General features: G+C 39.9%; 1 protein-coding gene across 3 annotated transcripts in view; it reads left to right on the forward strand.

Moving 5' to 3' along the window:
* The window catches only part of Znf451 (zinc finger protein 451), a 58,453-nt gene extending 44,104 nt beyond the window's left edge, over positions 1-14,349 (forward strand). For 2 of the 3 annotated variants that reach the window (XM_041655248.1, XM_041655250.1), the window contains exons 12-15: positions 879-1,009; positions 1,826-2,012; positions 8,706-8,771; positions 13,253-14,349. In XM_041655248.1, the coding sequence (XP_041511182.1) occupies positions 879-1,009; positions 1,826-2,012; positions 8,706-8,771; positions 13,253-13,299 (431 nt within the window). In that variant the 3' untranslated portion in view covers positions 13,300-14,349. Of the gene's footprint in view, positions 1-878; positions 1,010-1,825; positions 2,013-8,705; positions 8,772-12,252 lie in introns of all 3 variants that reach the window. The other variant, XM_041655249.1, reaches the window with a different exon arrangement.
* The last annotated feature ends 501 nt before the right edge of the window (positions 14,350-14,850 follow it).

A 14,850-nucleotide genomic window follows, 5' to 3' on the forward strand; every position in this document is an offset into this window, starting at 1 on the left:
CACATATTGATCTAACCCATTTCTAATATCTGTATTGCCACTTGACTGTGGCTTACCGGCATGAGTCTAACCTCCATCTGTCTTGTGTAGGAGAAGCATGGCATCTGCCTGACTCTGCTTTCTTTCTCCCAGCATTCTGTTCTGTCTTCCCCACCTACCTATGTTCTGACCTATCAGGCCAAGCAGTTTTCTTTATTAATTAACCAATGAAAGCAACAGATAGATAGAAGACACTCATACATCAAGATTGGCTGAAAGAAGAACCAGTGCTTTTTTGTTGGTTGGTTGGTTGGTTGGTTTTTTGATTCAGGGTTTCTCAGCTATGGAGTCAGTCCTGGAACTCTCTGTAGACCACTCTGGCCGTGAACTCACAGAGATCCTCCTGCCTCTGCCTCCTGAGTGCTGAAATTAAAGGCATGCGCCACCACCTCTTAGCTGAGCCAGTGCTCTTAACCACTGAGCCATCTTTAACACATATATTTGTATGTGCATAGGCAGATTAAAGGAGCCAGTCTCCATCCCCAAAACTGTAAAGCAATAAGATGGTGATGCCTCTGGTGGGACTGAGACAGCATCTCATAGCTTCAGGCTGGCCTCCAGTGTGCTTTTTAGCTGAAGCTTTCCTTGAACTCTGGGTCATACCTCTGAGTATGCACCACCAGGCCTGCTTTCTGTGGTGCTGGAGGTCAAACCCACAGCTGTGTGCATTCTAGGCACACACTTTAGTAACTGCGTTACGTCTCGGGCTAGTTCTTTCACATTGTAGTTAGTACTTTAAAGAAACAGGGTATGTACAGCTTATATTTTACCTTGAAAAGGGTCTTCGTCTTTTCTTTCTCTGCTTGACTATCACTTACATTTTTTTCTAAACTCAATAGGTGGAAACACCAATTGGAAGCCTCCACTCAGCTGTAAGGTCTACAATTACTTGAACAGAATCGGATGCTTCTTTCTTCATCCTCGCTGTAGTAAAAGAAAAGATGCTGCTGATTTTGCCATATGTATGCATGTAAGTAGGTGTTCTGTTCAAAACCTGATGTCAATCCAAGGTCCATTTGGATTTCTTCCCACTTGAACTGTAGTGGCAGCATAGTTCATTGTTCAGTGCTGGTTTTATAAAACTGTATGCATCAGGGTCTACTTACTGCTATATAGTCTGTCAAGGACCCACCTCACGCTTAATTCCTGCTTATGTCAGTCCTCCGGATCTCTATCTATATATAGCAGATTCAGTTTTTTACGAAATAAATAGTTGAGATGATACTGTACTTGCTGTTACTAATGTGCTTTCACAGTTTAATATCTGAAATTGAGATGCACTGTATCAATCAGTGTAGTCCTGTAGAATTTGCGTTTGCATCTGCCTCTGCCAGTCACCCAGTGAAAGTGCTGAGCCAGGACCTATTTTATATTAAGTCCTCTACTTGAATGTTTTGTGTCACTCATGTAATGTAAATAAATGCTCTAACAAGCATGTCACTTGCTCTTTCAGCCTCAAGAGATTTTTTTTTCTTTCTTTGATTGAATCACACAGTTAACCTTTTGTACGTCTTCCCTGTGAGGGTTTATTTGCCTTTTCATGAATAGGTGGCCTTTTAGGTCCCTCCTTCATATAGATGTGTAGGTATATGTAGTTTGGCTGGTTTTTTTTTCCTTATGGTACATACATAGCTTATCTTGTGTTATTGACATCTTATATTTGATTAAGTTTATATTATTTCATTTATGAAGGCTGGCTAGGGAATATTCTATATGTGCTCATGGTGAAATAGATTTGAAACTTTTTGCAGATTTCTAAAAACCAGTGCTGTTTGTTCCAACATAGGCTGGCCGACTAGATGAGCAACTGCCCAAGCAGATCCCCTTCACCATCCTCTCAGGAGACCAAGGTTTTCTGGAGCTAGAGAATCAATTTAAGAAGACTCAGAGGCCGGCTCATATACTCAACCCTCACCACTTAGAAGGAGACATGATGTGTGCCTTGTTAAATAGCATATCTGATACTACCAAAGGTATGCAGCTGCCGTCACAGTGCAAACCACCCAAGAGGAGGAGATTTCACTGCTGAGAGAAACCAATAAACTGCTGTCTGCTAGTGAACTGTTGTCTGCTTCCTAAACCTTTGTGCTTTCATACGTCTGTCTTATTTATCCTTTCTTATGTACTTGCATGCTTGTTCATTTGTTTCTATCAGGGTCTCTTATAGTTCAGACCAGCCTTGAACTTCTCTTTGGTACAGGCTAATGTAGCAGAGGCTAGCCTTGAACTGCTAATCCTCCTGTCTTTTCCTCCCAAGTTCCAGGATTATAGGCCGTCATGCCTGGCATTGTGCCTCCCTTCTTTTGTATTTTAGACTGAAGATTAATTCACATTAATTTTCCACAGCCTTCTTTATGCTACTAGATAAAATCAGTATCCTTTTGTATAAAATATACATTCATGTCTTCAAGCATATTAAAGCTTAGAATTCATCTTTACTCTGTTTCTGAAATCACAAATTTATCTTCAGATTTTTTAGAAAGTATAGTCTGCCACCTGAATGCATCCAATTTATCAGAAAATGAGGTGTTAATAGATAAAGAAAGCAAAAAAATAAAGCAATACCTTGAAGGAAAGTTGAGAGGCTCTTTGAGAGGTTGACCATGACGCAGGGAAGTGCTGATTAACCTGTAAGTCCTTGGGTAGAGTAGGCTTCTCCTACTATTGCTGTGGTTGGTACTTTTTGTGAGTTTGTCCATGGTTAAGAATACTAATGTTCAGTTTCACCACCCCATATTTTTAAAAGAAAGTAGTTATAGGAATTTTTTGTTTTTCCTAATTTCTGACATAAATATGAATGAAGAAAGAATAAGAATGATACTTTAATGTTCCAGTAGACAGCTATGGTGATTCACACTTGGTACTTCTAACAGTTGAGAGCCTGAAGCAGGAGGATGTCTATGAGTTCCAGGATAGCATGGACTACAAAGTGAGACCCTGTTTCTTAAAATAACAATAAAAAAAATCCCTAGTAATGAGATATATGAGACCTGTCTCAAGTAAAACAAAAATGATGAAAAAGATCTGAAGATTTTGGTGAATGGCCTCAGTGGAAACTTGATACTTCTCGAGAGTGTTATTGTATAGTTTAACATTTTCCAGCTCTGTCTCTAGATATTTTCTTTTAACATATTTGAAGCTATACTTTAATTGAAAACTCATAATGAAGAATGTTACTCTAGTCAGCAATCACAGTGGATTCTATAAATTATGATTCTATTTATCCTTTTTTGGGGGGAGAGAGGACAGTGGTCTTCATGACCCAGTTTGATTTGAAACCTAGATCCTCTTGCTTTTACCCACTTCTGATGTGCAGGTACTAAAGGTGTGTGCCACCATGGTTAGTACTCAACTATACTTTTTGAAACAGTAATGAAGGTGGGTTTGGTGGCACATGACTATAATCCAGCCCTTAGGGGCTGAGCCAAAGGGAAATGGGAGTTGACAGCCAGCTTTGGCTAACGTGTGCACAAAAGTCACGGTATTGATACAAGATTAAAAAGAAAAATGTGCTTTTCCATGTTACACCCTACCTTAGTTCTTATCTTCCTACTCTCTAATTTTTATTTTCATCCACTTAATTTTTCTATCGAGACCTTTATTTATTTATTCATCTGGTTTTTCGAGATAGGGTCTCTCTGTAGCTTTGGAGCCTGTCCTGGAACTAGCTCTTGTAGACCAAGCTGGCCTCAAACTCACAGAGATCCACCCGCCTCTGCCTCCCAAGTGCTGGGATTAAAGGTGTGTGCCACCACCAGCCGGCTAGACCTTCTTTTAAAATCAAAAATTAAAAAAAAAAACATAGCAAACAAACCCTGTTCCTCTCTGTCATCACTCCGGTCCTCAGCAACCTCTATTTTTCCTTGGCCACAAGAGCAATCTCATTTTCTTCTCTCATGCTACAGTTCTGGGACTGTTTCTTAGAGAGTTAGAATGTGAGATCTGTCTGTGTTGCTGTTTGGAGTGAGCACTGTGTGTGAGTAGGTCTGTGTGGGTGCCCTGGGCTGGAGGTCAAGCGACCACAGAGTGGCCTCATGAATGTTCTCCTTCTTCATTGTCCTTTTCCGCGTTGCTTTTACTCAGAATGTATTTGAATTCACTGCTTTGGGGGGAACTTAGAATGCAAAGACTGCAACCCAAGTAAGGAAAGGCATGGAATTTGATTGAAGGCGAGCTTTGTAACTCCCTAGCTGAGTGTTCTGAGACAGGTTACTCTACCTTTTTTTTTGAACCTTATTTTTATGTCTGTTAGGTTATAAGAATTGGTGATTTGTATAAATATGTGTAGCACTGTATATAAAGCACTTTAGATGGTCAGAGAATCATACTGTCTTTTTTAGACCTGTCATAGAAAGGAAATATTCCTAGCCACTGTGTTTTTAAAGTATTAAAAATAACAAGAATCATTGCAGAAGAGGGGGCAGGAGGAGGGTCAGAGCCTTAGGTGATGTAGGACTGTAGGGAAGCTGTCTTCCAGCACAACAGGGCAGCTGCACATGTGAACCCACAGCTGCTGTGGCAGATGCACAGGGCTTGGAGATGGGAGGTAAGGATGAAGTCCTGCCTCTGGCTGCAGAGCTATTGGCAATTGATAGCTGCTGTGGGAGGGGTGTTCCTATCTGTAGACTTTATGGCAACTGTTTGAAGACTGTAGTTTTGGGAGAGGGGATTCAGTGGACCTTTTTGAGCATCTGTTGAAAGCTTTCTCTCAAACATGAGTTTTACATAAAAGCTTCAGATTTGTTTCCATACCAAGCTCTAACCATGCTAACAGAACTACAGTGCAAGTGCTTTTGCTTTCTGTTACTGTGTTGCTGGGACTTGAAGCTAACCTTGCACATGCTGTCCGACACTCTTAGTTGGCTCTGCCTCTAGCTCTGAACAGCTTTTTCTGTAGGTAAAACAGCAAGAAGTTTTCTAACAATAGAAGTTTGAGTCTCATATCAGAAACTTAACATTGACAAGGTCAAACATGATATATATTAGAGCAGAGAGTCCTGTAGAACCAGAAACAACTGTTTGAATATTGGCAAGAGGATCCCTGACACATGGATAGTATCTTTGTTTTATTTTGTTTTTTGTTTTCTTTTCCGAGACAGGGTTTCTCTGTAGCTTTGGAGCCTGTCCTGAAACTAGCTCTTGTAGACCAGGCTGACCTCAAACTCACAGAGATCCGCCTACCTCTGCCTCCCGAGTGCTGGGATTAAAGGCACGCGCCACCACCGCCTGTCTTCATGGATGGTATCTTATACTTGGAGAATTTAGCTCTTAGTTTTTCAGTTGATTGGAAAGTTTTCAAGAAATATTTTGCTTAGTAAAAGTTAAAAAATACTAAAGAGAGAGAGAGAGAGATTGGGGGTTTCTGGCTCAATATATTAATGTCCAGTCATTTGGCCTGGCCCTGCTTGTGCAAGGTAAGGAGCTAGATGGCTTTAACTAGTAGTTTTTTCTTCCAGGTCCCTGAAAATCAGTTACTTTTCAGGCAAGGTGAGCCTTTAAATTAAATTTAGTTGTATCATGGTTTTTTCCTTATTTGATTTTATCTCCATACAGTATATGTAAAAATCTTATTGAGGCGTGAAAATCTATAGCAGTTTGGCTTCATTGACCTTTTGGCAGCCTTAGCTGTGTAATTGCCCTAGCTGTTCTGGATACTCTGTAGACCAGGCTGCCCTCAAACTCACAGAGATCATCACTGCCTAGCTTCAATTCTGTTTTCAATTGCACTCTGCTTATCAGGTGCTACAGAGCCTGGAGTAGTAGTACTACATACCTGTGACTTCCATAACTCAAGAGACCGAGAAAGAGCTGGCTGGCTTAATGAGACCCTTGCTCAAACAGTAAGAAACAAAAACTTAGCAGAATATTTCAGTCAGTTTTTCCTGGTAATCCTAATTAGAGGTGTCACATAGGCTGATCTTAGTCCTTCTACATTTTATTCAGAAATCTCTTAGCATAGCTTTCCTGTTTCAGGGATGAAGGTGCACTTGTCACCTACGTTCTCAGTGAACTAGCTTTACTGAGGGTAGACTGTGTTGTAACCAATATGCTAGCTACTTTTTTAGTCAACCTGCTTAAACATTTAATGAGTTTAGATACATTTAATAACATCTAATGGTTTTCAGTCCTCTTTTTTTTTTAAAAAAAGATTTCTTTATTAATTATGTATACATACACCAAAAGAGGGCACCAGATCCCATTACAGATGGTTGTGAGCTGCTACCACATGGCTGCTGGGAATTGAACTCAAGGACCTCTGGAAGAACAGTCAGTAAACAGTCAGTGGTCTTAACCTCTGAGCAGCCCTCTTCCTTTTATTTATTTATATATGTGTGTGTATGTATGTGTGTGCTGTGACACAAATCTCCACTTTTGAGGCAAGGAAGCAGGGTTTAGAAAGCTGAAATTACCTGCCTGTGGCCACTGGTTTTCTTTTCATCGGCGCCATCTGCTAGTGGGTGAGACTTGTTTAGTACAAGCCCTGATGGAGAGGTTCCCCACCCACGCTCCCACACACACTGTAAGTTGCTGGCTTACATGTGCTTTAAGAGTGAAGAGGGACATGCTATAGAGTAATGATGGTACGGTTTACATAATGCAGTATATCCGATTTTGTCTTTTTGAAGCTGTATTCAAGAATTCTCTTTATTTCTCTCAGAAGATAGAGATAGGTTGTGAGAGCTCTGCCGAGCAGTCAACAACAGCTATCAAGTGCCCTAGCATCTGTGTCAAGCAGTTAAACTCACCTTCCTGTCTTTCCAGGCCCCTGAGACTGTGTAGAACTTCAGACATTGCAATGGGCTGTGTACGTAGCCTGAAACTCTTAAGAAGTGCAGTAGCAGCCCTGGCTGCTTGTCCACCCCCTTCCCTCTACTCCGTGTTAAGTATAATTGGTGTCTATAGAGTCAAAGTCGTACTTTCAAGATGGACTTTGAAATCCATCTTGAAAGTAGATATAAAAGCTCACCTGTGCTATGACTGTGTAAACTGTTGTGGCAATAACATGACATATTACGTTAAATAATACGAATTGAGTCAAAAGGCCAATCTGCCTGTTGCTTCCCCACAGTTAATCTGTATAGAGGCCTGGAAGTAGAGTGTCTGTGATGTTCTCAACTGTGTGGATGGCTTGGTTGAGGTAAAAGAGCCTGGTCTAAGTCTGGTAGCCCTGTGCATGTTGTGCGTGCAGTTCAAACTGAAAGTCTCCCTGCAGTGTTGGGACATGTGATTTTGGACTTTACTTTGTGGTACCAGAAACCTGTTGATGTTTCCTTTTTGCACTTTTGTTGTGTTCATTGGTTTTGTTTTGGGTTTTTTTCTCTCTCCTTTTGCTCTCTTTTAAAATAGACTTCATTATAGTTATTTATTATTTGTGGTTTTGCACACACACATACACACTCTCACTTGTGGAGGTCAGAGAACAACGTGCAGGAGATAGTTTTCTTCTTCTATGTGGCCCCAGGAATCAAATTCAGGTTGTCAGGCTTGGTGGCAAGAACCTTTATCAGTTAAGCCTCTCATCAGCTCTTTCTCTCTTTGTTTTTAATGTCTAGACTCTAGACTTTAGAGGCTGAATTTGTTTTTTAAAACTAAATGAGCTGGGCGGTGGTGATGCATGCCTTTAATCCCAGCACTCAAGAGGCAGAGGCACGTAGATCTCTGTGAGTTCGAGGCCAGCCTGGTCTACAATAGCTAGTTCCAGTACAGACTTGGACAAGCTCTAAAGCTACAGAGAAACCCAGTCTCAAAAAAAAACAAACAAACAAATAAATAAAAATAAATTATTTAATCCCAACACTCGGGAGGCAGAGGTAAGTGGCTCTCTGAGTTCAGTGTCAGCCTGGTCTATACAGCAAGTTCCAAGACAGCCAAGACTACACAAAGAACCCTGTCTTTAAAAAAAAAAAAAAAAAAAAACTAAATAAAATGAAAATACTGCTTGAAATATTTGAAGCATTTAATGAAATAAAAAATACCTAATTTTTACCTATTGATGATTGTGAACTTTTAGTCTTTTTCTGGATTTTTGCAGAAGCAAGTACTACTTATTAGTTATTTTGACTTTGATTCAATTCAAATGATATATCATGTTATTCGTGTGTGTGTCTTCCTACAGATGCTTGTATGTTGATGCATTGATACAGGACCATTTAAATTTGATTAGAAGTAATTAGCCAAATAAATAACAAGGTCACTTGATCACACCAGAAGTGATTTTTCCAATAGCTGGTTAATCATGGCAGTTATAGAAACTCGAGGCTCATAAAAGTCTGTATGACGTTAGATGAGTTTCTGCCTGTGGTATCATTATCAATTAAGGCTTTTTATTATCTTTATAAAGATGATTACCTGTGATTTGAAAATACTGGAGACCTTGTCAACTTTTAATATTACTAGGTAAGCATCACCAACAAGCCCTGTGGGGCTAGCAGTGGGGTACTAAATGCATAACCTTGGTATGAGAAAAGTCTTTGAAAATATGATACGTGGCAAGCATCACCTGGGGCAGGAAAATTTCTGTAAGTTTGAAGCCAGCCTTGGTTAAAGAGTGAAATTCTGTTTAAAAAAAAAAATCCAGTAACAACATAGAGGAAAAGAGAGAACACTTTGAAATAGGAGATGTAGGACTGAGTTTTTAGAAACGTGTTCGCCTTTGTCTCTTACAGAGTGTGACAGTGACGACAACACTGGTGTAAAAGGCACAGCAGTAGAGGAGCTCAGATCCACTGAGGGTAAGAGCTCATCCCTGCCACACTTGAGTTTGTGTTGTTCTCTGTAATTCCTTATGCCTCACTTTCTCCATGGTCCTTCCAAAAGGTTTTCTCCGCCCAGAAGTTGATTGAAAAGTAACCCTATTTGTAGAAGGCTGGAGCACACTGACACACTGTAGCCATTTGACCACATCTGGTCCAGTGCCTAGCTTGCAAATAAAGTGTTGCAGACAGTGGTGGTGCAAGCCTTTAATCCCAGCACTCGGGAGGCAGAGGCAGGTGGATCTCTGTGAGTTTGAGGCCAGCCTCATCTACAAGAGCTAGTTCCAGAACAGGCTCCAAAGCTACACAGGGAAACCCTGCCTTGAAAAACCAAAAAGGGAAAAGAAAAAAAAGGCAAATAAAATGTTAAGGTAGTTGAAAGTTCTACATCCAGATTGGCAGATGGCAGGAAGAGACTAAAACACTGAACCTGTCCTGAGCATCTGAGATCTCAAAGAGCACTTCCCAGTGACACACTTCCACCAGCAAAGCCACACCTCCTTGTAGTGCTACTCCCTGTGGATCTATAGGGCCATTTTTATTCAAACCACCGTAAGAGCCCACTTCCTCCTTCAATGAAAAACTTTTTCCTTCCATAGGCCAGGGGGCTGTTTGGTGACTTAACATGTTATTTCCTTGTCTAATAATTCTATTTTAATTTTAACTTTTCTATAATAGACTATATTTTTTTAATAATCAGGGAAGAATAGTAAGTAACTTAGAAAATAGTTCAGGTGGCACTGATGAAGTTCAGGGTATAATATTATTTGCTGATGAAAGGGAAGCAGTGGTGTTCACTTACATCACATTGTACAGCTGTGGGCCCTGAGGCCAGACGTGGGAAAGGAAATAACAGCCCAGTTGATTTAATCAGTCTCCCAAGAGCATGTGGTGGTGGAATTGATTTTTTTAAATAAATTCATACTATAGTCTTTTTCTCTTATAGCCAAGTCACAGGCTAATGAAGTTGGCAGAAAATCCATAACCTACTTAGAAGCAAATGGCTTGCCCAACAAGTTTTCCCAACATGATCTTTAAGGTCTAAGTCTGTACTTAGCATCCACATAATGATGAGTTAGGCAGAAAAAGAACATTAGTAGAGTTAAAACAGGAAGTACTGCCAAGTGGTTTGCGGAGACCACTGAAAGATTAACATAGCTGAGCAGGAATTCAGATTATTGCAAACATTATTCAAAAACCTGTGACTAGTTCCAGGAAAATGCCAGTCAAAATTGTAAATTTTAACTACCCACATACTGAGATTGGTGGATTTTCGGCTAACTTGGTAAATCTGAATCATGTGCATCTGAGTGTGTTTCAGAACCTCCCCATTTTGTTATTTTTGCAATGTATGTTTTAGTTAGGCGATTGGATATTTTTATGGTTCTTAGTTTGGGGAAAGAATTTCTGCTAAAAGTTCCAGATAACATGCTGGGACACAGGTCAGTTGGTAAAGTGCTAGCCCAGTGTACCAGCTTACAGTTTGTTGTAAGGTAAACAGAGTCAGACACTTAAGACCATCCTTGTCTATGTAGTGATCTGGAAGCTCGGGCGAGTTACATGAGACCTTCTCTCAGAAACCTAAGAAATGAGAGAATTCAAAAGAAGATACCTTAAATTGTTTACTAGTTCATTGAAGTGGCAGCATGAAGTCCATTCCTAGAACATCCAAGGGCTGTGAAAGTGATGATGCCTTCTCTGATGACAGCATCCAGTCCACAGTGTATCCCTGCACAGGAGTGATATGATCTTTCCTCCATTTTCCTCTAATCGCCTTTCCCCACTTTCCTCTACACAATAAGTAGCTCAAATGTCATTTCTTGTTGATTTTCTGGTTTTGTTTTGTTTTTTTGAGATGGGGTCTTCCATACTGGTTAGGCAACCTTGAACTCATAATCCTCCTGCCTCGGCCCCCCTATAGCTGAGATTACAGGTTTACACTATGCATGGCTGAATTTCTCTGAAGCTATGGCTATAGCTCCTGTCTGTAGAAAGCTGCGACTGTACTGTTCCAGGTGCCCCTGAAATAGTTCTGTCTGCATTCTCATCTCTGCTGAGCGCCCCGATGAGTTAGATGTTCTTTTCTTCCCTTCATCAGAACTTAGTGCGGTATTCAACATTAAATGATTGCTTGTCGAATAGATATTTAATTTCTTTATATATTTTGATGGATGCGATTGAGCTATGTTCTTTCTCATGCCGTACATAATTCTTGGCATATATCTCTTCTTATTTCTGGGAATATATTCCTAGGACAGGATGGCTGAGGTTGAACTTAGCATATTTCCAATGTGTGTGTGTCAGTTGTTAATAATTGTAATAAGATAACCTCACTGATCATGGAAGTGATTTCTTTTTTTGTTTGTTTATTTTGTTTTGAGACAGTCTCACACTGTAGTCTAGGCAAGCTTGGAATTCATTATGTAATCCAGGTCAATTTTGAACCATGGCAGTCCTGCCTCAGTCTCCTGAGTGGGCTAACAGATGTGAACTCCTCACCTGAGTCATTCAGTCCCTTTAATCTTAGTCAAATAGTTGTGCCTTTTTTTTTTTTCTTGGTTTTTTGAGACAGGGTTTCTCTGTGTCTTTGGAGCGGACCTGGAACTTGCTCTTGTAGACCAGGCTGGCCTCGAACTCGCGGAGATCTGCCTGCCTCTTCCTCCCAAATGCTGGGATTAAACCACTGCCCTGCCAATATATTTTTATGAGGGTTTTTTCACCTTTGTGGGTTAATTTACTTTTTTTTGATCAGTTACAGTGTATGTGTGGTTATATTTTTGTTGTTGTGTAGTGTGCTTCAGGACATCAGGCGATGGCTTCCTGAGCATGCCATCCCTACCCCTCATGAGTAATGTTTACTAACTAGATAAATATTACCTTTCTCATGCCTTTTCAGATATTTTTTTCCTGTTGGATCAATTATCAAATTGATAAATTCATCATATGATATTTCATTAAATATCATTTATAGGTTGAAGATCTTTTTTCTCGCCGTGGGCACTAGTTTTGTGTCTGGCAGATATGTTCTCCCACTCTGTGACTTTGGTTGACTTTTTTTTGTCATTGAATAGTGCCATGTGGTCTATTTTGGTTTTGTTTGTTATTTTTTTAAAGATCTGTTTTATTTTATGTATGAATGTATTATGTATATGCACCATGTACATGCCTCACGCCCATGTAAGTCAGAAGAAAGTGTCTGAGATCCCCAGTGGACTGTGGATGGTTGTGAGCCATCATGTGGGTGCTGGTAACTAAGTCCAGGTCCTCTGAGAGCAACAAGCACTGCTAATCACTCATTCAGTTTCTCTAGCTGATTTGTTTTATGTTAGGGCTGGACTGGATTGTTAAGGCTGATCTCAAACTTCCAGGCTCTGGTCTTCCTACTGTCTTATCCTTTGGAATACCATGGTGCTTTCTGATTGATAACAGTAGTTTTTTTGTTTTTCGTTTTGTTTTTGAGACAGAGTTTCCTTATTAATCCTGGCTGTCCTGGAACTGGCTCTGTAGACCAGGATGACCTTGAACTCACAGACTTCCACCTGTTTCTGTCACCTGAGTGATGGGATTAAAGGATTTACCTCCATTTACTGAAAAGAGCGTATTTTCCTAGGTTGCCTTTGTTGTAGCCAGGTGCCCATACATGCATGGTTCTGCTTCTGAGGCGGCTCTGCTGTTGTTTTGCTCTATATCAGCAGTATCATTCTGCTTTAGATACTGTAAATCTCAGCTAATTTTCCCTGAGCCTTATTGAGGTATAGTTGACAAAAAAAAGTAAATGTAATAGCACTTCATAGTATTACCTAGCTGTTTCTGTCCCCTCCCACCTTCCCTCTTCCTGCCTCTTTTCTTTTTCTTTTCTCTTTTTTTTTTAATTTTCATTTTTGAGACAAGATCTCACTGTAGCCTTGACTTGCCAGGGACCAGGCTGGCCCTAAAACTCAGACATCTGCCTATTTTTACCAGCCCTTTCTCCACCCTACCCCCACCAGATGAGCTGATATTTCATTGTAGCCCATGTTATGGGTCTCACAGAGCTGGTGTTGGAGGCGTGTCCTGCCACATTTGGATTCCTGTTCTTTCAAGTTGTGTCAGGCTTGGTGGCAGGTGCCCCCTGCCATCCCATCCCACTCACTGTGTCCATTTCTCATATGTCTCATCCTGACTCTTAGGATGCTGTTCAGTGTTGAAGTAAGTAGCATGCCAGTGCTGCTGCGGTCTGCTGAGTTTCTGCATCCCTGCCCTGCAGAGAAATGCCTTCCTGTCCCTTGGCACACTAAGTGCATGTGTAAAGTTGACTTGGGGTCATATCCAGATTCTTACATTTCAGAAGACTCAGAACTCTATTGCATTGTACCTTCCTCCATTCTGACTCTGCTTCTCAGAAAGAAATGTGTTGATAAAATCACAAACAACACATGCTTAGTTGTCTGCCCTTTTTAAAGTTCTGTTTTTAAATGCAGATGTGGAATTAGAAGAAGCTATTAGAAGAAGTCTTGAGGAAATGTAATTAAAGCTATTACCACACAACATCAAGTGGCCTTGAAGAGACTCAGGAAAATGAATCCTTTGTTTTCTAAAGGAGACCAGAGATCTAGGATAAATGTGTCTAATGTGCTGTATTCTTTTTTGTGTTCAGAATCTTGTATTTGCTTTATATTTCATGCTGTTGTGTAAAATTGAATGAAAGGAACAGAAAACATACCAGTGCAAACATAAATCATTCTATTTATGCAATTATGGATTAATGGAAATCATGTTTTCCCAGCTAACTTAAAATTCATGCCTTTAGGTTAAAATCAGTTTTTAAAAGGAAAAACGTGAAAAGCTCTTGACTGTTGTATGTTTTCCCTCTTTATTTGTACTGTACAAATGGATCTAGTATATTTTTTTAGGAATGAAAATGAATATGAATAAAAGGTGCCATAACTCAGCTTTTTCCAGAAATTCTGTGTGTTATGTGACCCTAATGTATAATATATCTTTGAGATCATTGATTATGGATATCAGAGGGTTAATGGAAATTGATTATAGAAACATATACAAGCCAGTAAGGTTCTGTGTTGTCATTGCAGCTCTACGTTTGCTCTAACTAGAGATGCATATTGCTACAATAAAAACCTCTTTCAAACAATTAAAGTGAAACTTTCCATCCCTTTCATCCTTTTGAACGACTTGAAATAGGAAAATATATGCATAGAATTAACTTATTTTAATACTAGTCCTTTTGTATATTCATGCAAACCTATTTTTAAAGGTTTTCTGGGCTTTTTTGTATGTATACTTTTCAAGAAACATTGTTGAAGGTCTAGTCTACTCAGGAATAATCCTTCACTCTTAAAAAAAAAAAATCAGTTTCACGTTGCCTGTCTTCATTTTAGTTTTTCATTGGGTTATATCTGGTATGATATATTTAGTTCTTAAGTGTTGGCGTTCCATTGTGAGTAAGTAAAAATCTTTTATCAGTGGAAGAATAAGATCTTGATATGTATTTTTCATGTTATTTGTGCAGAAATGTCATATATAATTTTTGAGTCATAATTTGTCAATATTAAACGTATTTCTCTCGGTGGGCTTAGTGGTGCATGCATTTAATCCCAGGAGTTTCGAGGGCAATCTGGTCTGCACAGTGAGTTCCGGGACCGCCAGAGCTACATAATGAGACCCTGTCTTAAAAAAAACAAAACAGAGAAATTTTTCTAGCTGGGCATGCCAGTGGTTCCAGCACTCAGAGTCAGGCAGGAAGACTACCCATGGTGAAACCCTGTCAAAAGACTAAATCTCAAATTTCAAAATCTGCAGTTTTTCCTTTTTGGTGAAGACAGAAGGATGTAGCTTGGATTCTGCCCTTTCTCTGTGAGAGTGGATCATTTAGTATGAAATAGAATTTCCGTGTTTCTCAATCCACACTAGAAATTAGTTTTTTACTGTCGCTTTTTGAACTGTGTATGTATGTCCTTGGTCCTTCCCTAGAGCACGTGAGGGCCGAGCTTCCATCCCAGGTGCTGGTCCTGGAGGAGCTCGTGTGCACCCAAAATGACCTCCAGGTGTCCCTCTCTTC

Source organism: Microtus oregoni, unplaced genomic scaffold (assembly GCF_018167655.1).
Source record: "Microtus oregoni isolate MIOR12 unplaced genomic scaffold, Mior012 000007F_ref0000211, whole genome shotgun sequence".
Lineage (NCBI taxonomy): Eukaryota > Metazoa > Chordata > Mammalia > Rodentia > Cricetidae > Microtus > Microtus oregoni.